The 27,833-nt window shown below is 45.8% G+C and overlaps 1 protein-coding gene and 1 pseudogene across 1 annotated transcript; both read right to left on the reverse strand.

Moving 5' to 3' along the window:
* MPC1 (mitochondrial pyruvate carrier 1) lies at nt 1-27,833 on the reverse strand. Its single transcript, XM_068279530.1, has 4 exons — nt 27,652-27,833; nt 27,425-27,428; nt 6,788-6,884; nt 1-137 (listed from the first exon to the last, which is right to left on the reverse strand). Exons 1-4 carry the CDS (start codon nt 27,720-27,722, stop codon nt 1-3), a joined length of 309 nt encoding a protein of 102 aa, XP_068135631.1. The 5' UTR covers nt 27,723-27,833.
* Nucleotides 12,467-12,584, reverse strand: LOC137504881 (5S ribosomal RNA; annotated as a pseudogene).

The following is a 27,833-nucleotide window of genomic DNA, read 5'->3' on the forward strand; positions in this document are numbered from 1 at the left end:
TTACTTGTATTTGATAAGTCGTCCTCCTTGAATGATTTGGGCACCTTCATTTGTAAAGTGGCAGGCAAACAAAAGCCAATTTCTAGGCTGCACCTTGTAAGCAAATCTCATGAATAGCAAGGAATAGCAGGTGAGAGCTGAAAGACAAGGATCAACAATAGTAAACTATTATAACCCCCAAACAAAACATGGCTGTACATGGGGATTTTTTTTTTTTTTTTTTTTTTTTTTTTTTTAAATATATACATTTTCCCATTTCCTAAACTGCACTTAATAAATTCAATTTTCAAGAAAGGAAAATAAGCCGTGACCTTTATAACTATAAAAACAAAGATGCACTTCATAAACTGCCACAGATATTTTTCAACCCTGCAAATATTTAACTTGAAGTTCATCTCTAGAAGACAGAAGCAGCTTTGTAAATGGTAAAGAACAATGCTAATCAATTTGTTTTGCTGCTAAAGGGCAATTACATATAGATTCCAAAATGCACATCTAAGCCCTGATACACACTGCAGAGTGCTTTGCTGACAGTCAGCGCTGCGTCTGAAACAACTGATACCATTGATCTGCATAAAAATTGGGGTAAAAAATAAATAAAAATAAAAAAAAAAGTTTTCAAAAAAATAAATTTAAAAAAATTACAATTGCAGCGATTTTGCCTTGATTTTTGGGAGTGTTTTTTAAAAAAGCGCAGCACTGACAGTCAAAGCGCTCTGCAGTATCTCTCAGGACTTAATCTGTAAGGGTACGTTTCCACTTGTGCATTGCGTTTTTGACGCAAAAATCGCGGCAACGAATCCGCATGCAGTTGCGTTAGCATGCGTATTTTCACGCGGAATCGCTTGCGGTTTGCGCTATGCGATTTTAACCATGTCAATACCAGCAAGCATTGACATGGGTTTTTCAGCAAAAACGCTTGCGGTTTTCCTATTTAGTTTCATTACTGACGATTCGCGTGCGGGTGTGCGGCGTGCGAATTCTGATGGTTCTGCCGTGCAGATTTTTCCTGTACAACAAACCGCACAGAATCCCGCACAAGTGGAAACAGTCCCATTATTTTTAATGGGTTATGCGAATCTGCATGCAGAAAACGCATGCAGATTCTCTGTAGTGGAAACGGACCCTAATACATCGGTGCTTTTCAACCTTTTTCTTACAAGATACCTTCATAGGCCATGTTGGGCTTAACCACTTAAAGGGGCACTATGGCTAATTTCTTTGTTTTTTTTGTGGCTGTGATATTTATAGCTGTATGTGAAGAATAGTTACCGTAGTAACATGTAATGTGGCAGATTTTTTTTTTTTTTTTTTTTTTTTTTTTACACTGACACCATCCTTGTATAGGTTTAGAGTCGCGTCGGCAGATTTACCTTACTGACGCGACTCAGGCTAATCCATTATGGTGCAGGAGGCATCTTTCCCTGCTGTTCGGGCTGCCGTTGTTGGTCTCCCCTCTGGGAAAAGCTGGTAGCATATTCCATCTTTTAACTGCACAATCGTTACATCGCTCTCCCCATCCGCCGTAAAGTGTATCAATTTGCCGCCGTGCAGTGCGAGTGGCACGCAACCTCCATCTGTGGTGGGAAGCAACCGCCGTGTGGAGAGGGACGCAGCCTCACTGATGACGCTGCCTGGCAAGGACCCCTGTAGCGAAGCTGGCAATGAAAAGGACACCTATTGTTGTCCGTTTCTATGCTTACCAGCCTTCGCTGTTTGAAGTGCGCAGTGTAGCGGCGGCATGAGAGAGCAGACACAAGCGCTGTAGCTGTGTCCCTGCTGTTTATGTTTTAAGAGCTACAGTGCTCGTGTCTGCTCTCTCATGCCGCCGCTACACTGCGCACTTCAAACAGCGAAGGCTGGTAACCATAGAAACGAACCATAGGTGTCAGTTTCATTGCCAGATTCGCTACAGGGGTCCTTGCTGGGCAGCGTTCCTCTCCACACAGCGGTTGCTTCCCACCCCAGGTGGATGTTGCGTGCCACTCGGCACAGCGGCAAATTGATACACTTTACGGCGGATAGGGAGAGCTATGTAACTGCACGATTGTGCAGTTAAAAGATGGAATATGCTACCAGCACTTCCCAAAGGGGAGACCAACAACCGCAGCACGAACAGCAGGGAAAGATGCCTCCTGCACCATAATGGATTAGCCTGAGTCGCGTCAGTAAGGAGAATTTGCCGACGCGACTCTAAACCTATACAAGGATGGTGTCAGTGTAAAAAAAAAAAAAAAAAAAAAAATTAGTGCCCCTTTAAGCCCAATTAGACAAACATTCTCGTCCAGTTGGGCTGCGCGCACTCCCGCGGGCGCTCCGCTGACCATTAGCCCAGCAATTAATGAATGGGATTATAGATCCCATTCACTGATCGAAACCCCCCGCAGAAAAACCGGCAGCCTCTTAACAGAGGCTTCTGTTTTTCTGATTGTCAAAAAGTTTCCCGCCGTCCTAATGCGTCCTGGAAGCCTGACCGTACGCGTCCAGGACTTTTTGACTTTGGCCATCTTGTAGCCAAATAGTATAACTACACCCATCTATTTTTTATTAAACAAATGCATTATTTTACATTTAAAATTAGCCGTTTACCTCTGACACCACAAATTACCCAATTAAAATTTTAATAAAAACAAAAACAATTACAATTAAAAAAAAATACATAAATAGTTACCTAAAGGTCTGAACTTTTTAAATAAACACGTCAGAGTACATTCATATAATTTTTTACATTATGGGCTTGTAAATAGTGATGGACGCAAATTGAAAAAAAATGCACATTTCCAAATAAAATAATCGGCGCCATACATTGTGATAGGGACATCATTTAAATGGTGTAATAAGCGGGACAAATGGGCAAATAAAATACATGGGTTTTAATTACGGTAGCATGTATTAATTTCAAACTATAATGGCCAAAAACTGAGAAATAATTTTTTTACATTTCTTTCTTAATATTCCTTTTAAAATGGATTTAGAATAAAATAATTCTTAGCAAAATGTATCACCCAAAGAAAGCCTAATTGGTGGCGGAAAAAACAAGATATAGACCAATTCATTGTGATGAGTAGTGATAAAGTTATTGGCAAATGAATGGGAGGTGAAAGATGCACAGATGCAAAAATAAAACAACCCTTCAGGCTTAAGTGGTTGGAAACCAGAGCCAAGTAATAATAAGAAAAAAAAAAAAAAATTATACATACCTGGGGTTACCTCCAGCCCCATCCGCACAGATCGCTCCCACGCCGCCATCCTCATCCTTTTCCTGCTCCGGGTCCCGTAACTTCCTCCAGTCGCGGCCAGTCTGCACAAGAGAACTGCGCCCTCTACGTATCTCTCCAGCGGCTGCCGGATACCTAAAGAGCGGACTTCTCTTGTGTATGGCAGCCCCAGGTATGTACAAAACTTTTATTACTCAGCTCTGGTACACTTTAAAGTGAACCCGAGGTGAAAGTGATATGGAGGCTGCCATATTTCTTTCCTTTTAAGCAATACTAGTTGCCTGGCTGTTTTGCTGATCCTCTGCCTCTACCACCATTAGCCATAGATTTTGAACAAGCATGCAGCATATCGGGTGTATCGGACAATATTGTCAGAACTGACAAGATTAGCTGCATGTTTGTTTCTGGTGTAATTCAGACACTACAGCAGACAAATCGATCATCAAGACTTCCAGGCAACTGGTATTGTCTAACAGGAAAGATATGGCAGCCTCCATATCACTTTCACCTCGGGTTTCCCCACTACTGCCCATGGCTATATGTGGAGGGGGTAAAGGCATATATCATCTTTGCCATCTGTAATTAAGAGTAAGAGGTAGATGGGCTCACAGCAGTTTTGGTGTACAGTAAAGCCTGGTACACACGAAGGGACTAGATAGGAGTCTGTTGCTATGGAGGGAGGCAGGGACAGAGGGGCAATAAGCAGTGCACAACTAAGCAATTTACCACATGTAGGAGAACAATGCAGTTATTGCTTGTTGGGCATCAGGAACAGCATCCGGCATACCGGGTCTTTAGCAGAAGTCAGTCTGGCGCTGTACAAACACTGGATTCACTCAAGATTATCGACCAAAGCAGTCTTTATGAGTCACCACGGTCTAGATCAATCCAGCAAGTGTATGTAGCTTTATGTGTGTACAAGCTGGTGATCAGAATCAGTTTTTATTCGCCAAGTGCGATGGGAGTCGCACTTGGAATGATTTGTGGTTCACATGGCATAGGCAAGTTCAAGGACAGGCAAAAAGATACACAGGCAGACGTGACAGACATTACAAGTGTACAAAAGTATATAGACAATATCAACAGTGTGAGCAGGCCTGGGAGGCCTGCGTAGAGTCATTAAGATCAAAGGGTGTATAAAAAGTATCAAAAAAAAGCTGGCTGCGTGGCCTGGGAGGCCTGCGTAGAGTCATTAAGTTCAATAGGTATCGGAGAGCTGGCTGCGTGGCCTTATTGCCCTAGGTGGAGTGAGGCTCAGTAAGAGGGATCTTGACCTGAAAGTGAGTACTCCCCTACTTTAGCATCAGGACCGCTTGATGGAAGAAGGAGTTCCTGCGCCTGGTGGTTTTGGATGGGATCGTTCTATAGCGGCGACCCGACGGGAGAAGACCAAAGTAGCGACTGCCAGGGTGGGAGGGATCGAGAGAGATCCTGGTGGCCCTTGTCTTCATCCTAGCAGTGTGGAGAAGATTGAGAGGTGGCAGCGGAGATCCGATGATTCTCTCCGCATCAGTGATGACGCTCTGCAGCTTATACCTGGTCTCTTGCCATTGCGCCAGCATACCAGACAATGATTGAAGAAAGAAAGGATGGATTCAATGGTTGCAGTATAGAAGCTTATCAGCAGCTCCCGTGGTATGCCAAATTTTTTCAGCTGCCGCAGGAAGAACAACCTCTGCTGTGATTTCTTTTGAATTTTGCTAGTGTTCTGCCCCCATTTCAGGTCGCTGGTGAGGGTTGTGCCAAGGAAGCGCACAGATGATACCCTAGAGACTTCAGTGTCACCTATGAGGACTGATTGGAGGAGGGGTTGTTGCCTCCTAAAATCGACAGTCAGTTCAACAGGCTTTGCTGCATTGAGTACTAGGTTGTTCTCCTTGCACCAGCTGCAGATTCGCTCAACTTCGCTGCGGTACTCGTGCTCTCCATTTTTGCCGATCAGGCCAATGATGGTGGTGTCATCCGCAAATTTGATGACCTTCACCGAGTCAGTGGACGAGGTACAGTTGTTGGTGTACAAGGAGAACAGGAGTGGGGACAGTACACATCCTTGCGGGGCCCCAATATTGGTGGTTCTCACACTGGAGAAGCAGTTGCCAAGCTTGATCTGTTGCGTTCTGACAGGAAGTCCTTGACCGATGCCCGAAGAGTGGAGTCAGCCCCGAGCTGCGCAAGGTTGTCAAACAGGATGTCGGGGCAGATTGTGTTGAATGCTGAGCTAAAATCCAGGAACAGGATCGTAGCGTAGGAGTCGGGTATGCCCAGGTGCTCTGTGATGTGTGCCAGGCCGACATTAATGGCATCCTCCACAGACCTGTTGGCCCTATATGCAAATTGGTGCGGGTCGAGGAGGGCATTGGTGGAGTTCTTGAGGTGGGCAAGGACTAGTCTTTCTAGTATCTTCATGATGTTGGAAGTTAGGGCCACAGGCCTAAAGTTGTTCAGATCCGTGCTGCCCGTTTTTTTTGGCGACTGGTATAATTGTTGACCTCTTGAAGCAGGAGGGGACGGTGCCTGCCGATAGTGATCGCTCGAATAGGGAGGTGAGCACAGGGGATAGCTGGACTGCGCAGGTTCTTAGACAGAACGATGACACGCCGTCCGGGCCAGAGGCCTTTCTGGGGTTCAGCTTACGGAGGTGGCGGAGAGCTTCTGCCTCCTGGACTGCTACTGGAGCTGAGGTGCCAAGTGTCATCTGTGGGAGGGGGGGGCACCTCTGTCGTGGTTGCCGGGACCTTGAGCTGTTTGACCTGATGCTCAAACCTACATTAGAACTCGTTGAGCTCCTCAGCTAGTTGGAGGTCACAGGTTGTGGAGGGGGTTTGAAGTTCGTGGCTGCCCTTAGGCCTTTCCATACCTCACGTGTTGTTGGACTGGAGGTAGAGTCGCAGCTTGTCAGAGTATGCCCTCTATGCAGTTCGAAGTTCACATTTCAGGGCTTTCCTGGATTCTCTAAAATACTCTTGGGAGCCAGACATGTGTGCCACCTCGAGTTTCCGGAGCCGGCGCAGCTTGTCGTTGAACCAAGGCTTGTTGTTGGGGAAGACCTTGAAGGTTTTGGTTGGGACACATGCTTCTTCGCAGAAACGGATGTAAGAGGTCACATTCTTTGCCCATTCCTCTAGAGTGGGTGCCTCCAAGGTCCTCCAGTCGGTGGAGTCAAAGCAGGCTTGCAGCTCCAGTTTGGCCTCCGCTGTCCATTTTTGACAGATCTGATGGTGGGCTTAGCAGTCTCCAGGAGTCTCCTGTATGTGGGGATCAGATGGATTATGTTGTGGTCGGAGTTCCCCAGGGCGGCTCCTTGGGTGGCCTTGTAGGCGCTCTTGTGGACCGTGTAGCAATGGTCCAGGGTGTTGCGATACCTGGTGGGACAGGTAATGTGTTGCTTGTAGCGAGGCATCTTGTCGTAAGTCTGCATTATTGTAAGTATATACAGTAAACTATTGGCAGTCAGGCAGCTGTAAGAGCCACAAAACGCTTAGCTGCCAAGACAGAGGAGCTAGATTACGTGGCTTAGAACACTTCAAATAAACACTGTTACAATCATGTATACAGAAGAAACGCCTTACCAAATGTCATACGTCCACTAATGATCTCTGGAGACTTCTTCATGTCATTGATAGCAGCAATTGGGAGTCCCCAGTTAGCCACAGGTCCCCAGAAGTGCTGTAATGAGGGATAGATATTAGGTATATCAAAAAAAAATTTCAAATTGTCAACAAAAATTACACCATGAAATGAAGAGAATCTGAAAAATGTCTTACCGTACTGTGTACATTTGCAGCGATGCAGAAACCAAATCGTGCCACGGGGAGAGGGGGAAAAATAAAATATCTAATATGAATCCAGTGAAATAAGAATACTTAAAATAGTTCTGAAACATTCTATACATTATTTTCTACGTTTTTTACTATAGTGATAAACCGTTCCGTAGCACATTCAACAAAATGTCATACCACTTTAGAAACCTTTCACAGTAAACTCAGAACACGGCAAAATCTGCCGTTCCATTTCAATGTGCAGCTATCTAAAAGTTTAAATTGCTCTTTTTTGCAATCTTGGCAACTGTTCTCTGGAATACTGCTGTCATAAGACTCTGGAGACAGCAACCTTGCTGCAGGAGCTTTTTCAACACCCAGATTAATCCACTGACTGGCAGTAAATGTTGGCACTCCTGTCTGTTATAGTTAGTAACATTGTACAATGTATGCATAGAAGCAAAATAATCAAGCCTTGATATGGTTTGCCAATAATCCTCACACCAGAGTTGTAAAAAACTAAATAGTTTTAGTTCAAGTAGAATTTCAATTTAGGCCTGGAACCCACTAGCAGCATTTTCTAAGTTTCTTCTGATGCCATGGGTGATAAAAATAAATAAAATCACATCCTTCAAGTGGGATCACACACACTATTACATTAGAAAGATTTTCAAGTTACAAGTACAGTACTCAGAAAAGCACTGCTAGTTGGTCCCAGGTCATCTACAGTTTGTAAACCTGTGCTAAGCACGTCTAAGCCAAGGGACAGTTGCGGCTTGTCTTATGAGACTGTCCCATATTTTGGGAGTCCTGGACACTAAATCTGGAGCCATATGGAGGAAACTGTCTGCACATTACACATATCAACAGTTGCTACAGTGCACCTATATTCACTTTACTGTCTCATGTGGGTCCTAGTAAAGCCAGGCATACAAGGGCTGATAATGACAAGCCTATTGTTACCTTACCATTTGTTACCCTGACTGAAAACATTTTATTCGCACCACACTTTTTTTTTTTATCTATGCTGTTGGAATTGGAGCAATTCATGGTGATCAGAAGGGGGCAGGATGGCTTCATGATTTAATTCGTCTTTTCTGACAGTGCTGATAGCCAGCCTTATGTCCTCTTTGACCCATTAGGGAATGTCAGTATGGAGTGCTGCTGAACAATATAAACTAGGGAGTATGTCACAGAACTGATGTTACACAATGACATTCCCTGGTGTCATAAATAAAAAAAACAAAATCAGAGGAAAAGATAAGGCTGCCATTTCACCTTTTGCACTCTGACACAGTTTAGCTGGTTAGTTGGGAGAAGTGTGCAGTGCAGGAGAAAAACTCCAGTGGATTGATCTACGGTAGTTATGAATGCAATATTCCTTGCAGCTAGGACATTTTAAAGCCAACCCTTTCATCACAGAATAGTAATGATCCTCAGAGAATAAATGAAACTTTGAAAAAATGAATTTCAATGTGAATTAAATCCCTTACATAAAAGAATGGTTACAGAACACAAACACATGACAGATGATAGGTGTCCTTTAGCTGGTTTCTTCCTCTGGGTGAGGAGATTATTGGTTTAATCCTTGGCGGTAACCCCGAGTCAGGCTCGAAGTAAAAGGAAAAAATAGCTGGAAACGGTAATCCCGGGGAGGTGAATCTGTGCGGGGGCTGCTGCAGCTCTATCTGCAGTATGTATTTTTCCTGCTTTTAGGGCTCTTTCCCACTAAGACGTTGCATTTCATGCGACATTAAGGTCACATAACGTGCCCCTATCGCAACGCATGTGAGCTTTGAAGTAGGACATTCTATAGAGCCGCGTTATGCGTCTCTTGATGCGTCCGTGATGCGGACTTTTTGACGCATACTATCGGACAAAAACACCGCATGCGGCAAAAGACTGGAGACCACGTGATCGGAACACTCCGCATCACGTGGCCCCGCGAGTGAGGTCCGTGCAGTGAATATTAATTAGCCATGTGGCTACTCACAATATACATTACTGAGCATGTGCAAACAGTCTAACGTGGCTAAAGCCGCATATAACGCACAGCATGCTGCACTTTCATAGAACGTGCAGCGTTACACTAACGAAACGTGGGCACTGGGAACAGCCCATTGATTTTTCATTACTGTGAGTTGGGCTGCTTTACAGGCTGCTCTAACGTGAGCCTGTAACGTCCCACTGTGAAAGCAGCCTTAAGGTCTAAAACCACATGAAAAATTGAATTACTTTAGACCCTAAAAATCAAGAAAGGATCATACCGCCAGGGAGGTTGAGGGCTCGTTTCCACTATCGCGAATCTGCATGCGTCCAACGCATGCAGATCCGCACATGTAATACAAGTGGATGGGCCTGTTTCCACTGTAGCGTTGTTGAGGTGCGTTTTTTTCAGCGTGAAAAAAACGCACAAAAGAGCCAACGATTTCGCCTGCGTCGGGAATCCGTGCGAATCGCCGCTAATGTATTTAATAGTAAAAACGCATGCGTTTGTTACATGCGTTTTTACCCGCGATTTCGCGTGCGATTTCGCACCTTTTTCAATTTTATTTAGCCCTGGCAGTGTCATGGTTAATTTCGCATGGCACCCTGCCATGCGAAATCGCATGCGAAATCGCGGGTAAAAACGCATGTGGAAACGCATCCGCATGCGTTTTTACAAGCGTCGGAATGCGGCCGAAATCGCGTCGCAACAGTGGAAACAAGCCCTTAATGAAAACTCCATCCCAAGTGTATCAGCAAACCTAGCACGGATTTTTTTTCTAAAATTGTCTATTAAAGTCATTGGGAACAGCTTTATAAAAAAAAAAAAAAAGAAACCAGATACTTACCCTAAGGAGAGGGAAGGCTCTGGGTCCTAATGAGCCTTCCCTCTCCTCTGCCAGTGCCCTCAGTGCAGCGTTGGCTCCCCCATTCAAATCCCCCGCCACGGGGGACTTCAGAAGTCTGCGTGAGCAGAGTCCTCCTGAAGACAGGCGGCTCCATACTGTACATATGCGCGGTAGAGGGCGCTCGCGCGTGTGCAGTGGGCCGTCTTCAGGAGCACTTGGGCTCCCAAAGACATTCCGAAGTCACCTTCGCCAGCAAAAGGAGCAGTATTTGACCAATTTAGTCAAATACTGCTCCCGGGGACAGCACAGCACCGCGGGCACCGGGAGAGGAGAGGGAAGGCTCATTAGAACCCAGAACCTTCCATCACCTTAGGTAAGTGTCTGGTTTCTTTTTTTATAAAGCGGTTCCCAATGACTAAGAAGAAAATTAGCGCTAGGCTAGCTAGAGGATTTAAAAAAAAATTTTAAGTGCTGCACTGCCCCCTGGCGGTTTTAATAGACCGCCAGGGAAGTTAAAAGACAACTGAAGTGAGGAATATGGAGGCTGCCACAGTTATTTACTTTTAAACAATGCACATTGCCTGGTTGCCCTTCTGATCCACTGCTTTAAATGCTAGGTACACACCATACAATTTTCTGTGAGATTTACTTGCCAGATCAATTAATTCCAACATATCTGAACATCTGAATTTCGATCGGTTTTTCAATTTTCCGATCTTTAATCATCTTTGACCAATTTTCATAGAACTGAATGAAAATGGATAGAAAAAAAACGATTAAAACGATCAGAAAATCGGAAAAACTGTCGAAATTCAGATCTGACATGTTGGAAAAAATCTAAATTGTATGGTGTGTACCCAGCAAAACACATTTAGTCATAGACAATGAAACAGCATGCAGATCAGATGTTTGATAAAAGTCTGACAAGATTAGCTGCATGCTTATTACAGGTGTGCGATCCAGACACTACTGCAGCCAAAGAGATAAAATACCTTACAGCTTAAAGGCAACCTGAGACAAATAGAACATAAGGATATACTTATCTGGGGCTTCCTCCAGCCCCTGTAGTCATTCTGCTCAATTGTCATCCTCTCTCTCCTCCATCCTCTCGCAGTCCAGCCTGAAACCAATGTTAGTTACCTGGTAACATCCTTTTTAGTAACCTCCAGGACAGGTCCACCACGAGAACGACAGGCTCCTCCCAGGAACAGGAAACGTCCAGATAGAGTACTCTATAAATCTTTGTCCAACCCCTTGATCCTCAGTCAATTCCAAGTACTGTTCCTAAAAACAAAGGGGTTTTAATATTCATACTGCATATACATATACTTTTCTTGTACTTATATACACATATAAATCCTTTACTCGGGTGGGTTACGGACCTGTCCTGGAGGTTACTAAAAAGGATGTTACCAGGTAACTAACATTGGTTTTTCCATTAACCTCCAGGACAGGTCCACCACGAGAAGATGAGCAAGAATCTTACCAATTTTGGGTGGGCTGACTGCCTGCAGGATTTTCCTTCTAAATGATTGCTGCCTTGCAGACATCAGGTTCATTCTGTAGTGTCTAGAGAAGGTGCTTAGACTTAAACATGTAGCCGCTCTGCAGATTTCTTCTGGCATAGCACCCGCTCTGTAAGCCCATGAAGTGGCTGCTGCTCTGGCTGAATGGGCTCTAACTGTATTTAACACAGTATTTCCTGTAATCCTATAGGCTTCCTCTATGCATAGTTTTACCCATTTAGCTATAGATCCTTTTGACATCTTTCCGCCTCTTGTAGCACCTGAAGTGTTGACTAGCAAGGCTCTAGAACTCCTAAACTCCGCTACCCTCTCTAAGTAGCATATAAGACATCCTTTGACGTCTAACCCCGGCTCTTCTTCAAATAAACGGTAATACATCCTTAAATATTGTACAAAAAGGTTCGTCGCAACATAGGGCCTCTAACTTATTCACCCGTCTAGCCGAGGTAATAGCTATGAGAAATACAATCTTCATTGTTAGGAGTCTGAAGGGAATTTATGATATGGGTTCAAAGGTCTCTATTTTCAATACCTTCAAAACTAAGGATACATCCCAACTTTCCTATTTACCATAGGTTTCCTTCCTACTGGATTTAAAATATTGGATGATAAGGGGGTCCTTTGCTAACCCTACATCCCGAAAGGTAGATATTCCCACTACCTGTACCTTTAAGGTACTTAATGACATATTCTTTGCTACACCATCCTGTAGAAACCCTAAAACAGTCGGTACTTATTCACCCTTGAACCCTAACTCTTCCTGCCACATATTGAAGGTTTTCCAATATCTTAAGTATATTTTCCTTGTCCCTTTTTCCTACAGTCTAACAAGGTACTGATGACCCTCTCTTAAACTCCCTTTATCCTTAGAGGGGACTTCTCAGAAGCCAGGCTGACAGGTTTAGATTTGTAAAATCCGTGGAATCAGTTGGATTGGTGGAAACGCATAACCCTTGTCGAATATTCCCTCATTTGGATTCAAGGAGTAAAGCCTCCTGCACCTTGCTGTGTTAATCAATGCCGAGGTTTTTGCGTTTACCTTGATGTTCTCGGCTGCTGCGTCAATTATATAGTCTGTGGCCTTGGAAACTACTTCTAATGATTCTAGAATCTCCTCCTTAGAAGCTCCTCACCTGCAGCACCTGGGGTTCACAGCCGGTCTCCCATGCAGCTACTAACCAGGCCTGAAGCCGCTTAGCCTCCACGATCTGACGAGAGCGGCGCTTTCGGCTTAGTGTGGCCGCAGGCCTTATATACCATAGCTGGGATCTGAACCCAGTATGCAGTGTGTAGTAGCTAGTAGGTAACTGTCTTAACCTCTAGACCATGAAGTTCCACACTACCTTTTTAACCCATAGAGATATAACTCTTGCTACACATGTTGTAGCTGCTGCTGGTCTAAAATTTGCACCTGCTGCTGTCCAGGCCTTTTTAAGGGCAATTCTACTTCCTTATCTTGTGGATCTTTCAGACACCCCAGATCCTCAAAGGCTAATTTGTTGTCTTTATTAACCTGTGAGAATGCTGCATCAAGCTTGGGACATCTATCCCAAGTCTTAACATCTTTTTACTTTTATGTTTAATAGGCTGAGACTCAGCATTTGGCATCTCCACGGTCGGCATGGACGTACTCGTACCTGTAATTACTGCCTCTGTTGCTGGGGGAATAGCAGAGGCAAATACTTCTCTTAATGATTTAATTGTGTCAGCCATTTCTCTTTTAACAGCTGACATTAATTCTTCCTTTAAACCCCCTGATTGTTCCTGTATTAGTTTTACTAAACAAGGTTGGCAAAACTGCTTATTATAATTATGGGCCATTTTTGCATCACAGAGCGGGCACCGCCTTCTTGGCCTTGTCGGCTCAGTAGACTCCGGGCCCTATAATAACAATCAAACAACAAAAATAATGTCATCCCTCTTTCTCAAACCAAAAGGGAAAAAACACCCTGGTGCACAAATATCAAGAGTGATAGCAACCCTGAGACCAGGAAAAGAAGGAACATGTATAAAGATATCATATACATATAATCCATCTGAAATCTATAATATATATACTCTTTGCATATAGTAGTCAAGGGAATATATCATAAAGGCCAATCATATAACTGTTATGTTGCCCATACCCTAATGGTTTACACATATATCTATGAGGTCTTAATATCCAAACATATATATACACATCTCCGTATATCTCCCCGAATAATCTGTAACAGCATTCTATTCTATGCATAGTTATACAGACCTCAGATCAGACGCTAAGCAGGCTGTTATGTTATACTGCATAGTCTCAATTTAATAACAGACCTCAGTACAGACGCGGCATAGGGCGTACAGCTCATACCATATAGGTCACCAAGCCTCCGCCACGCTTACCTTTCCTGGCTCCTGCTTAGCGTCCATCCCGCTCCGTTCAGCACACGAACTGCCGAACCATGCAGGCTTCCGGCGTCTCTTCCCCCACGCGACCGGAAGTGACGCCGCGTAAGGGTGGAAGTACGTCACGCGTACACCGCCATTGTGGGCAATCAGCTGCCTACCCTCTGGAGGCCCGCATGACTATCCACGTCACCTCCGGCGCGCCATTAGCCTCCGCTCCAGGGGAATCATGGACGCCGCGCGTGTCCTCCGGATCCACCGCAACTCGGGCAGCCAGGACAGCCATGGGAGAAGGTAACTCTCGCTTTCTCCCCACCAGACCCCAACACCTCTCTAGGCAGGTCCACCATCCGCCGCCAACCGGGTCCCAAACACACCTGGTCTGACGGACCGGCGAGCGACCAGAGCACTCCTTGTTCCCTGGAACAGGAAACGTCAACTGAGGATCAAGGGGTTGGACAAAGATTTATAGAGTACTCTATCTGGACGTTTCCTGTTCCTGGGAGGAGCCTGTCGTTCTCATGGTGGACCTGTCCTGGAGGTTAATGGAAAAAAATTCCCTGACTGTCTTCATTTGCAGGTCACTGCGTATGTGCGTTTCCAGCCACATACACCCCCAGATTGCTTGCACAATTCACAAAGACTAGCACAGAATGCTCCCGACTAAGGGACCGCGATCGGGTGGGGGGGGGGGTGCAGGGCGAGCCCCACAGTGAACCGTAACCATGGTGGTTTGCGGACTCCACTGAGGGAGAGCAGAGGGGGATGGTAAGGATGGCGATTAAGCAGATGGCCTACAGGGGGCCTGGAGGAAGCCCCAGGTAAATATGAATCCTTATGTTCCATTTGTCTCAGGATCTCTTTACAGGACAACTGAAGCAAGAGGGATGTGGAGCTTGCTATATGCATATCCCTATAACCTATTAGCAGCTCTGCACATATTTTCTCAAGCAAGATGATGCGTGCCAGAGTGTCTTCCAATGGCATATGCTGTGTTGCCGCCTAATGCAGAGCGGGGTAGGGAGCTTTTTTTATATTTACCTGTTCTGGGCAGCTGGATCAGCTTCACCAACGGCGCTGCACTCCCGGCATCCTCTTCAGAGTTCTGATCACATGATGGTAACCCAGGGGAAGGTGTCAGCAATACAGCACCACTCGGTGGCATAAGAGGGGTGATGAAATAGACTTCCATCACCCCTCTTCCACCACCAGGTGGTGCTATCCGGATCAGGTAAATATGAACGCTCCATGCACCGCTCTACATACTCTGCCAGGCAGACTTCAGCAAAACACAACCACCCTGCAGTACACCTATAGCTTTGCTATATCTGGCTGCTAAAGGGTTAAAGGGAACCAGAGGTGAGAATATGGCTGCCATATTTATTTCCTTTTAAACAATACCAGTTGCCTGGCTGCCCTGCTGGTCCTCTGCCTCTAATACTTTCAACCATAGACCCTGAACAAGCATGCAGCAGGTCAGGGGTTTCTGACATTATTGTCAGAACCGACAACATTAGCTGCATGCTTGTTTCTGGTGTAATTCACTTAACTACTGCAGCCAAATACGGTAGTTCAGCAGGGCTGTCAGGCAACTGATATTGTTTAAAAGGAAATAAATATGGCAGCCTCCACAGTGTTCTCCCCAGAATTTTTTTCCAGCCGGGTGGCATGAAATAGTAGCCGGGTGGGAAGAAATGAAAATGCAGGGCAACTATGCTTACAGCATAGGAGGAAGTGAAGAGGTGAGCCGATGACAGCCGGGTGGTCACCAAATCTAGCCGGGTGGAGCACCCGGCTAAAAGAGTCTGGGGAGAACACTGCTCCATATTTTTCTCACTTCAGCTTCAGTGATCACATGATCATTAGTCTTCTAAATTGTATTAGACTAATAAAAAGTTCTGCTTCAACACCACCAATATCAGTTCCCCTAGAGCAGGGGTGTCAAACTCAAATACATAGTGGGCCGAAATTGAACACTGGGACCTAGTCGTGGGCCAATCTCAATGTCTAGTGGCCACCTCCCTCCCTTATAAAAAAGTTTCCTGGTGTCTACTGCCCCCTCCTCTATACAGTTTCCTGGTGACTAGAGGCTCCCAACCTCCACTATAATACAGTTCCCTAGTGTTTAGTGCTTCCCCCCTACCTCCACCATAAGGCAGCCCTTGAGTTCTAGGGCTTTGCCTCGAATATAGCTTCCCTTTTGGTCAATAGTGGGTCAAATATAATGCAAAGTGGGGAAACCACTTGGGTGCCAAATTAAATGGCTGAGGGCCAGATTTGGACCGCAGGCCAGAGTTTGACATGTGTTCCCTAGAGCAAAAAACAAAGTTTAAGCTCATCTTTACTGGCAACAGGTAAGCAAATTCCATGAATGTGTGTTTTCATCATCACAACTCTAGCAGCACTAGCATGCAAGCCTATACACAGGACTGATATGTTTGACAGCAGCCTTTTTGAAAAGCAATGCTACGTAAATACCTTTCCAAAAGATAATTAAGGACTGTCGGTAGAAAAAAAAATGGTTTAAAAGGCATTCTAAACCCCCCTAGGGGCAAGATTGTAGACCTGCACAAGGCTGGACTTAGCTAGAAGACTATCGCCAAGCAACATGGGGAGAAGGGGACAACAATTGACACGGTAATTCACAAACGGAGTAACGTATGATCGTAAGAATGGTGGCAAAGCAGCCCAGAACGACACGGTCAAACTTTTCAATCTCAGGGCAGCTGGGGCTATGGGCACTAACAATTAGTAACAGCACACCATGAAGGACTCAAATCTTGTGGAGTCTGCCCCCTGCTCAAGACAGCAAATGTAGAGGCACGTCTGCATTTTGCCAATGCACATCTGAACGATCCAGAAGAGAACTGGGTGAAAATGTTGTGGTCAGATGAGGCCAAAATTAAGCTCTTTAGCATCAACTCTGCTACCTATGACCCCCAAAACATGGAGGTGGACTCATAACTTTGGGGATGTTTTTCTGCTAAGAGTGCAGGAAACTTTCACGACAGGACAGAGTCATGTACCATCAAATCTTGGGTGAGCACCTCCTTTCCTCAGGGCCTTGCGTGGTAAAATGTACAAATCCGGCCCTACGTACAGAACAGAGAAAGTAGGTTTCACTGCCACTGTAAACAAGCACATCATCCGGTAAACGCGTAGCATGCTTCTTGATGGTATCTTACTTCATTTTTCCATCTATCTTGACAAGTTCTGCAGTCCTTGGTTTGAAGGAGGAAGCATGGGAGCGATGTGGAATGAGAGTGACGTGTAGCACATCTGCTAGAGGCAGAACATGGGCAGAATCCAGACGAAAACTCTACCCTTATGCAGCCTAAAGGGGGATGAAACTAGAATTAATCAATAAGAGTCAAATATTTCCGAGTTCATGCAGGATTATGTAAATTTGTATGAAAATATATGCAGCTTGAAAATGGCCCAGTCAAGTCCCACCAAGGTTTAAATTGGTCAATTCTCAAGGTGCAGAAATTTCTATACAAAAGTTTATAATCGTACATGAACTCGGAAATATTAGCAGATCATTAATCATTCCTAGATGAAACTGGTAATTGAAAACTCTTATACCGATTGCTAGGTCCAAGAGTATTAGTGTAACATTTTTCTCTGCCACAACTTTTTATTATAGATAATTTTTATACAAAAATTAGCGTTTTTTAAAAACGCTCCAGAACCGTTCTGGTCTGCACCAGCCCTTACTGGTCTTTCTGGCTGCAGAAGTTCCTTATTCACACACCTGAAACAAGCTTACAGCTAATGAGGTCAAACTTTAGTCAAAGAACACCTGAACTGAGAGAGATATGGAGGGCTGTCATACTGATTTCATTTTAAAACAATGCAAATTGCCTGGCTGTCTTGCTAATCCTCTGCCTCTAAACCCGGGTCTACACGGCACGATGTGTCTTATCAATGGAGCCGCATGCGGCTCGATTGATAAGATCCGACAGGTCCGATCTCGCCGTGGCCGATTCCCCGCTCGTTCCCCGCGAGCAAACAATAGCGGGAATCTAGCGGAAGATAAGCGGCACCGGCGGGGACGAGGAGGGGGGGGGGATCGAATCCGTCATGAGCGGGGACGAGGCGGGTACGCGCGGGGATGCGGCAGAGTCGATCTGGCGGCTAATCGAGCCGTCGGACCGCTGCGTGTAGACACTGCTTAATGCTGGTGATACACGGTACGTTTCTGTACCGTGTATCGAGCAGCTGATGCGAGCAGCTGATGCGGCCAGCTGGTAATATTCAGCAGGTCCGATGATGCTGCTCGATCCCCGCCGGCGGAAAATGGCAGGGAATCGAGCAGCTGAAAAGGAAGCGCTGGTGGGGACGAGCGGGAATCGATCCGCGCGGATTAGCGGGGACGCGACAGGAGTCGATCCGTCGGCTAATCGGCCGCCGGATCGACCCGTGTATGCCCAGCATTATGCTGGGAACACACGGCTCGATTTTGAGCCATTAAGATGGTTAGATAGATAATTTCCGACATGTCCGATCACATCGTTTTGCCGCTCGATTCACCATTGACGTTAATTGAAAAAAAAGATAAAAAAAACTAGCAGAAGATTAGAGAATTGAGCGGGCAAACCGATCTGGCGCAGAACCGAGCGCCAGAATCAACCCATGTATTCACAGCAATATACTTTTAAAGGGACCCCGGGCAGTTAAAATAAATGGAATTGCTACTTACCTGGGGCTTTCTCCAGCCCACCGTAGGTTGGGAGGTCCCCCCGGCATCCTCCTGGCTCCTCTCCCGGTACCGCTGCCGCATACAGCACTGGCGACTCCCAGGCCGGGTGTCGGGCTGCCGCTTCCGTATCTCTGTCGCTTTGCGACATCACGCAGGTCGGTGTGACAGTACTGCGCATGCGCAGTACTGTCACGCCAGCCGCCATGATGATGCAAAGCAACAAAGATACGGAAGCGGCAGCCCGACACCCGGCCTGGGTGTTGCAGGTGCTGTATGCGGCAGCAGGCCCGGGAGAGGAGCCAGGAGGACCTCCCGACCTACGGTGGGCTGGAGAAAACCCCAGGTAAGTAGAAATTCCATTTATTTTTACTGCTCAGGGTCCTTTTTAAGTGAACCCGAGGTGAGAGTGATATGGAGGATGGCATATTTATTTCCTTTTAAACAATACTAGATGCCTGACAGTCCTGCTGATCTATTTGGCTGCAGTAGTGAACTGAATTACACCAATAACAAGCATGCAGCCAATCTTGTCAGTTCTGACAATACCTGATGCATGCTTGTTCAGGGTCTATGGTTGAAAGTATTGACCACTTGCCGACAGCCCACTACCTATGGGCGTAGGCAAAGTGGCACCCCCAGGACCGCATAACGCCGATCAACAACGGCAGCACCTGAGGGACTGAGTAGCCGGTGATCCCGCGCATCCTCCGGCATTAGGCTCCGCCCGCGACGTAAACCCGCCGGCCAATTAGCAGCGCCGGCAGGTTGTTAACCCTCGATCTGCCACTAGAAAGTGTATAATACACTATGTAAATGTATACAAAGTGTATTATACAGGCTGCCTCCTACCCTGGTGGTCCCAGTGATCGAGGGACCACCAGGACAGGAGGCAGCTGTGTATGTGAAAGCGCACACACACTGATCCTGCCCCCTGAGCTCCCACAGCACCTCCCCCCCCCCCCCCGATCACCCCCTCAGACCACTGTTTGCACCCAATCACCCATCAATCGCTCCATCACTATCTGTCAACGCTATATTTTAGATTAGGTCCTAAACTACCCCTTGGGGGCTCCTGATCACCCCCCCCCCCCCCCCCATGTACTGTATATGTCTGTTCTCCCCTGTAATCACCCACTGATCACCCATCAATCACCACCTGTCACTGCAACCATCAGATAAGACTGTAACCTGCCCCCTGCGGGCACCTGATCACCCGCCCACACCCTCAGATCACCTCCCCAGTGCACTGCTTGCATCTATTCCCCCTTCTAATCACACCCTGAGACACCCATCAATCACCTCCTGTCACCTGTTGGCACACCTACCCATCAGATCAGGCCCAAATTTGCTCCGTGTGGGCTCCTGATCACTCAGCCAAACCCTCACATCCCCCTCAGACCCCCTTCCGATCACCTCCCCAGTGCATTGATTGCATCTATTCTCCCCTCTAATCACCCCCTGAGACACCCATCAGTCACCTCCTGTCACCCCCCCCCCCCCCCAGCACTCCTATCCATCAGATCAGGCCCTAATCTGCCCCCTGCGGGCTTCTGATCACCCGGCCAAACCCGCCCCACCACAGTGACAGAATTTTTTTTTTCTGATCACTGCTGGTCTCTACGACTTAATTGAGACCAACCGTTTTGCCACACAATACGCAACCGCCAATCCAATACGCTACCATGCCCAGCCTTTTCGGTGGAAACCACTCCAAGTTTCCAAATGTAACATTTTTTGGGGCCTTCTCCTTAACATGGGTCTAGTCAAAAAGAATGTGTTGCGGTTTTATTGGTCTACGCACCCAATACATCACATGCCCATGTTCTCTGCTGCCATGTCCAGGTCACGATTTGAGAACATCCTTCGTTTCCTGCACTTCAGTGCCAATACAACCTGTCATCAGAGAGGCCACCCTGCTTATGACCGGTTCCACAAAATTTGGCCCCTCATAGACCACCTGTCATCAAAATTTGCAGATGCTTATACCCCTGAACAGTCACTTTGAGGCATTTGGTTTCCAGACTACTCCTCACGGTTTTGGGCCCCTAAAATGCCAGGGCAGTATAGGAACCCCACAAGTGACCCCATTTTAGAAAGAAGACTCCCCAAGGTATTCGGTTAGGTGTATGACGAGTTCATAGAAGATTTTTTTTGTCACAAGTTAGTGGAAAATGACACTGTGACAAAAAACAATCAATTTTCGCTAACTTGTAACAAAAATAAAATCTATGAACTCACCATACTTCTAACGGAATACCTTGGGGTGTTGTCTTTCTAAAATAGAGTCACTTGTGGGATTCCTAAACTGCCTTGGCATTTTAGGGGCCCTAAACCGTGAGGAGTAGTCTGGAAACCAAATGCCTCAAAATGACCTGTGAAATCCTAAAGCTACTCATAGGACTTTGGGCCCCTTAGCGCACCTAGGCTGCAATTTAGCACCCCCCAAAATGCCAGGACAGTATACACACCCCACAAATGACCCCATTTGGAAAGTAGACACCCCAAAGTATTCAGAGAGGGGCATGGAGAGTCCGTGGCAGATTTTATTTTATTTTTTGTCACAAGTTAGCAGAAATGGAAACTGATTTTTTTTTGTTTTTTTTTGTCACAAAGTGTCATTTTCCGCTAACTGGATTTCTAGCACCTCATGAAACATGACAGGTGCTCAGAAAAGTCAGAGGCAGGGGTCACACTTACCGGCTTTCGTACGCGTTTTCTGCACAGAAAAACTGACTTCAACTGAGAACTCATGTTAATCAATAAGCAAGGTCACACTTTAATGCAGATTTCGTATGCAGAAAAAAAACTGACATCTTGCGCAATTTGTCAGTTTTCTCTATAAAATTACATTAGCTGCTGTTAGGCAGGGGTCACACTTGTCTTTCAGTTTTCTGCAAAGTGTAGAAACTGAAAGACAAGTGTGACCCCTGCCAGAGATGCTTCAAAATTGGAAAATTCACTTTATCACCATAATTTGTAAATGCTATAACTTTTACCTAAACAAATAAATATACACTTATTGAATTTTTTTCTAATCAAAGACATAATACATTTGGACAAAAATGTATATAGAAATTTTACTTTATTTGAAAAATGTCAGCACAAAGTTAAAAAAAAATAATCTTTTTTTGACAAAATTCATGTCTTTTTTGATGAATATAATAAAAACTAAAAATCACAGTAGCAATCAAATAGCACCAAAAAAAGCTGTATTAGAGACAAGAAAAGGAGGTAAAATTCATTTAGGTGGTAGGTTGTATGACCGAGCAATAAACCGTTAAAGCTGCAGTGGTCCGAATGGGAAAAAAAAAAAAAAAAAGTGTCTGGTCCTTAAGGGGTTTTAAGACTGCAGTCAAAGGGATACTGTAGGGGGGTCAGGGGAAAATGAGCTGAACTTACCCGGGGCTTCTAATGGTCCCCCGCAGACATCCTGTGCCCGTGCAGCCACTCACCGATGCTCCGGCCCCGCCTCCGGTTCACTTCTGGAACTTCTGACTTTAAAGTCAGAAAACCACTGCGCCTGCGTTGCCGTGTCCTCGATCCCGCTGATGTCATCAAGAGCGCACAGCGCAGGCCCAGTATGGTCTGTGTCTGCGCAGTACACTCCTGGTGACATCAGCAGGAGCAAGGACACGGCAACGCAGGCGCAGTGGTTTTCTGACTTTAAAGTCAGAAATTCCAGAAGTGAACCGGAGGCACGGCCGGAGCATTGGGGAGTGGCTGCGCCAACACAGGATGTCTGCGGGTGACCATTAGAAGCCCCGGGTAAGTTCAGCTCATTTTCCCCCGACCCCCCTACAGTATCCCTTTAAGTGGTTAAAGGCAGAGGACCAGCAAGGCAGCCAGGCAACTGGTATTGCTTAAAAGGAAATATATATGGCAGCCTCCATATTATTCTCACCTCGGGTTCCCTTTAAAGAGAACCTGAGGTGGTTTCTAAAACAGAGAAACCGAGAGCCCAATATAGTGTAGTATGTATTGGATCAGGGAGAATTAGTGTGGAGTAAGTATTATACTTACAAACATGGGTTACCGTTTAGGCAACCACTATATAGGCAGGTGGGGAGATTAGACCTGTCCCCACTCAGGATTAAGATGTCGCTCTCTGAAGAAGGAAAGGAGGGTTTGTCACCCTTCCAACCACCAAGGGTGGATATCTTGACAAGTAGATGTACAGAGGCGCCAAAAGGATAAAATATGCTAAAATGTTTAAAATATTCGGGTGGCGGCGGTGGACCGGCCACTCAGAAATAGCCTCGATGCTGTCGCTTAAGATAAAGACAATTTATTCACATACTCCATGAACAGAACCACAACGCGTTTCACGGGTATATTCCCGCTTCCTCAGGCAATAAACAGACAGGAGTACACAGTACAGTCTCAAGGTCACGAATAGCACCGAATAGCGCCCGACCCCCCTACAGTATCCCTTTAAGTGGTTAAAGGCAGAGGACCAGCAAGGCAGCCAGGCAACTGGTATTGCTTAAAAGGAAATATATATGGCAGCCTCCATATTATTCTCACCTCGGGTTCCCTTTAAAGAGAACCTGAGGTGGTTTCTAATAATCCTAATAGCACACAGAGGCTGGGTCTGCATATAATGCCCAACCTCTGTTGCTACATTGTTTCCCCCCAGCCCCCCTCTGCGCTCTGCTATGCCCCCATAAATCACACAGCCGGCTAGCGACATGCAGCGTGTCGAAGCCGGCTGTTTACCTCTCCATGTGTCAGTCTCGCCGCTCCCCCGCCTCCTCCATAGTGCCGGTCCCCGCCTGCGTGCCTTCCCTCCCCGCTAATTGGAGGCATAGCAGGGGGGGCTGGAGGGAAACAATGTAGCAACAGAGGCTGGGCATTATATGCAGACCCAGCCTCTGTGTGCTATTAGTATTATTAGAAACCACCTCGGGTTCTCTTTAAACCTCGTTCACAGTGGTGGATTGCAACAACCACTTTGTAACATGGCTTACCCCACTACAATGCACCACATATGTGCCATTCACAGTGCAGTGGCAGCATGGTAGTGTAACGAGTTGCACATGCGTTAACAGGTACAGTGAAGCATGCTTTACTGTATGCTACAATGCAGTTCTGTTTTTCCTGTTATATATGGAACACAACATCCCACTGAGAAAGTGGCCTTAGCCATAGACCAGTGTTTCTCAAACCTGTCCTCGTGACTCCCCAACAGTGCATGTTTTGCAGGCAACCTTACCTATGCACAGGTGGTGTAATTAGTGCCTCAGCTACAACAAATCCACCTAGCTGAGACACTATTTACCCCAGTTGTGCATAGGTGAGGTTGACTGCAAAACACGCACCGTTGGGGAGTCACGAGGACAGGTTTGAGAAACACTGCCATAGATCATGAACAAGCATGCAGATAAGAGGTTTTTAATTGAAGTCTGACTAGATTAGCTGCATGCTTGTTTTGAGTGAGTGTTTCAGACACTACTGAAGACAGAAAGATCAGGCGGGCAGGTAGGCAAATTGTATTGCTTAAATAAAAACAAACAAGGCAGCCTGCATATCTTTCACCTTGTCCTTTATGCTGGGAATACACGGCTCGATTCTGCGTGATTTAGATGGCTCGATAGATAAATTCCGACATGTCTGATCTCCCGCCTGATAGATCGATCCATTCTGCGCTCAATTCTGCATTGAGGGCAATGGAAAAAGATAAGAAAAAAATGAGGAAGATAAGAGAATCGCGCCAGAATCGACCCGTGTATTCCCAGCATTAGGCCTGGAACCCACTAGGAGCGATTTTCTGAGCGCTTTGTGATTTGAAAAGCTCTTGCTAATGTGATGCTATGGGTGTGATCCCATTAGAGGGATGTGATTTTATAACAATCCCCTACAGCATTGCATTAGCAAGAGCTTTTTCAAATCACTAGCGATTAAAGGCTGCTAGTGGGTTTGAGCCCTTAACCCTCCTGGCGGTCTATTAAAAACCGCCAAGGGGGCAGCGCAGCAGTTTTTTTTGTGTTTTTTTTTCTTTTGTGGGGGGGGGGGGGGGGGCGGCGCGGCGATCGGAGTGCACACGCAAAAAAAGGATTGTGCAAATCGGCACAGCAGGGCCGGAGAAATCCTCCTGCGCGGCTTACCCCGTTACCGCCAGGAAGGTTAAAGAATTAGAGGTAAAGCATCAGTAGGATGGCCAGACAATTTACATTGTTTAAAGGGAAATCAGTATGGCAGCCTTCGCATTCCTCAAACAAAAGCCTGTGGGCCACCTGACATATGTGGTAGGGAGATTACGCGCAACATGGATATCCAACTGCCCAGACTAAACACTCCAAAGACTTGAGAATACTTTTTGAGGTACTTATCCGTTAGCCGGGTGCATCCGGCAGGTGGCGCTAATTACTATTCCCCCTCCAGGCCGACATGGATAGTAGGGAAAGATGCAACTCTGGTGGAGTTTTGTCGCCACCTAGAGGATGCGCCCGGCTAAGTACCCTTTTTGATAACAAGTTAAAGCTGAACTGAACTCAGAACTCCCTCTCTGCTCTAAAAAGGTACACAACAGCATAATAACCTTTAAAGAAAAATATTTGTTACAGCTGATACAAATCCTGCAATAAATCTGCAGATTGTTTACTTTCTGCTCTCATGGAAGCAGACATTGTTAAAATCATGTGTTTATCAATTAACTCTGCCGTGGCAGTCAGCTGACAGCTCAGAAACCAAATTACAACTTGTGCTTAGTCACAGATGAGAGAGAATTAGGCAGGCTAAACTCTCTAAATACATACAGGGTGCGTGTCTATAGGTTTCCCTTCTGTCCTGTGCAAGAGTTCAGGTCTACTTTAAGTTACCATATACAATGCCAAGCTGTTGCAGCTAAAGCAAATAACATTCTGGGATGCATAAAACTGAAAAATAAAATAGTGAGATGCTAGTACACTGCTCCTGCTGTATAGATTACTCATGAAGCTACATGTGGAGTATTGCATACAGTTAGGGGAACCATACTATATAAAAAGGACAACAATCACACCAGTACAACCACCATATGAGTTAGGAAGGTGTTTTAAAGAAAGAGCGGAGACAAAGCATCAAGCTCTATCACTGTATATAAAACGTTCAATACAAGATTTATCTAATATAGACAGAATATAGGTTTTACAAAAATAAAGGGGCATAAAAAGATGGGGGTAGCAGTGATGGGTAAAGTATGAATAGGAGTCACAGGATGTGTAAGCTAGTAAACTTCTATCCTGCAATGCCCAGCATGAACTTAGACCTAAAGTCAGCTGACAGTTGCATTCATGAACCTGGGTGTCAAGACCAGGACAGGAGTCGCTCAACCCCTAATGGCGAACCCATGCCACTGGGAGTTACATTCCTAGTCATAAACTGTATTGAAAAAAAAAAAACTGAATCAATGTCAACTTGCATCCAATTTTGACACTGTTTTGCATGGCAGTTGACTGCTGGGAAATTTACCATGGTGACAAGAACACAGCAGAAAAAAAAACTGTCTGCAGCACCCACAAGAGGAACAGCCAATGGAACACAGATGTGATCATCATCTTTGTGATTGGAAGACACCATAGTTACTTAGCATCCCCGATTTCATTAACGTTACATAGAAGACATACGTCCATCTAGTTCAACCAGAGAACAAAGTACAATACCAGCCTGCTCCCTCACATATCCCTGTTGATCCAGAGGAAGGCGAAAAACCCTTACAAGGCATGGTCCAATTAGCTCCAAAAGGGAAAAAAATTCCTTCCCGACTCCAGATGGCAATCAGATAAAATCCCTGGGTCAACATCATTGGGCATTACCTAGCAATTGTAGCCATGGAGGTCTTTCAACACAAGGAAAGCATCTAAGCCCCCTTTAAATGCAGGTATAGAATGTTCCTTAACTACTTACTGTGGCAATGCATTCCACATCTTAATCAATCTTACTGTAAAGAACCCTTTCCTAAATAAAATGGCTAAACCGGTTTTCCTCCATGCGCAGATCATGTCCTCTAGTGCTTTGAGAAGGCCTAGGGACAAAAAGCTCATCCGCCAAGCTTTTATATTGCCCTCTGATGTATTTATACATGTTAATTAGATCCCCTCTAAGGCGTCTTTTCTCTAGACTAAATAAACCCAGTTTATCTAACCTTTTTTGGTGAGACCTTCCATGCCACGTATCAATTTTGCTGCTCGTCTCTGCACTAGAGATGTAGCGAACGGTTCCCCAACCGTTCGCCGGCGAACATCTCTGAATACATGGGGCTTTTACTACTTCCCGAGTAGTACGCCTGCACTGCCCGGCGAAGCGCGTCCTAGATCGCGCTCCTGTTGCCGGGCAGCGCAGGCGTACTACTCCGGATCAGAGCGACCCGGAAGTAGTAAAAGCCCCAGAGATGTTCGCCGAGCGAACAGTTCGCAACATCTCTACTCTGCACCTGTTCTAAAACTGCAATATCTTTCCTGTAATGTGGTGCCCAGAACTGAATTCCATATTCCAGATGTGGCCTTACTTGAGTTAAACAGGGGCAATATTATGCTAGCATCGAGTTTTTATTTCCCTTTCAATGCATCCCAAAATTGTTAGCTTTAGCTGCAGCGGCTTGGCATTGAGTATGATTATTTAACTTGTTGTCAATGAGTTTGATGTCCCCAACTGTATCCCATTTATTTTGTATGGTGCTACAGCATTGGTACGACCAAAATGCATGACTTTACATTTCTTCAACATTGAATTTTATCTGCCATTTATGTGCCCATATAGTTACAGTTGAGTGTAATTTTGACATTTCAAATTCCAACCTCATTACCAAAAATACTATTGTCAAATATTTAGCAATTATCTACACAGAACATTCCATTTCCAAAGCTGACTTGTCCAAACAGAGCGAATCTGGTCAAAAGCATCCTCATTGGTATATCTGAGCTGTGGGGAAGACCCCATGGAGAGAGAACACACACACTTCATGATGCCAATACCCACGATGGTGGGATTCATATCTTGCCAGTATACCTAGTGCTGGAACTAAGGCCACAGTGCTGACCATCAGCTGCCCTAGATACTAACTAGCCGCACAGAAAGCGCGTGCACGCGTGACCTTAGCGGAGCTCACACTCCTCGCGGAACACCCAGGAGTAGCTATGTCAGTTGTACATCTACAATACAAGGCCGACTGGTACAAAGCGTGCAGCTACATCGGCTTCAGTGAAAAATACACTTGCACGCGCCGCCACCACCACCGTATCCCAAGCAGCGCGTCACCTCATCAGATAGTCACGGAAATCCTTGCTCTTCACATAATCCACTGCCTTGCGGGCCAAGACTCCTGCCATTATGGACGACAGCTGGCGGCCAAACTGGTCTCACTAGACAGCAATCCGCGATATAACCTGCACTACAGTGCCAGCCAGAACTGAGGACAGGCACGTGACTCACACGCCATT

Source organism: Hyperolius riggenbachi, chromosome 4 (genome assembly GCF_040937935.1).
Source record: "Hyperolius riggenbachi isolate aHypRig1 chromosome 4, aHypRig1.pri, whole genome shotgun sequence".
Classification (NCBI taxonomy): Eukaryota; Metazoa; Chordata; class Amphibia; order Anura; family Hyperoliidae; genus Hyperolius; species Hyperolius riggenbachi.

Excerpts from the sequence above, each read along its gene's own strand:
- MPC1 (XM_068279530.1), bottom strand. The coding sequence starts at position 27,722 with ATGGCAGGAGTCTTGGCCCGCAAGGCAGTGGATTATGTGAAGAGCAAG. Across the intron at positions 138-6,787 it reads TAGTGGACGTATGACATTTG|CTCTCACCTGCTATTCCTTG; the intron begins GTAAGGCGTTTC and ends CTTGTCTTTCAG.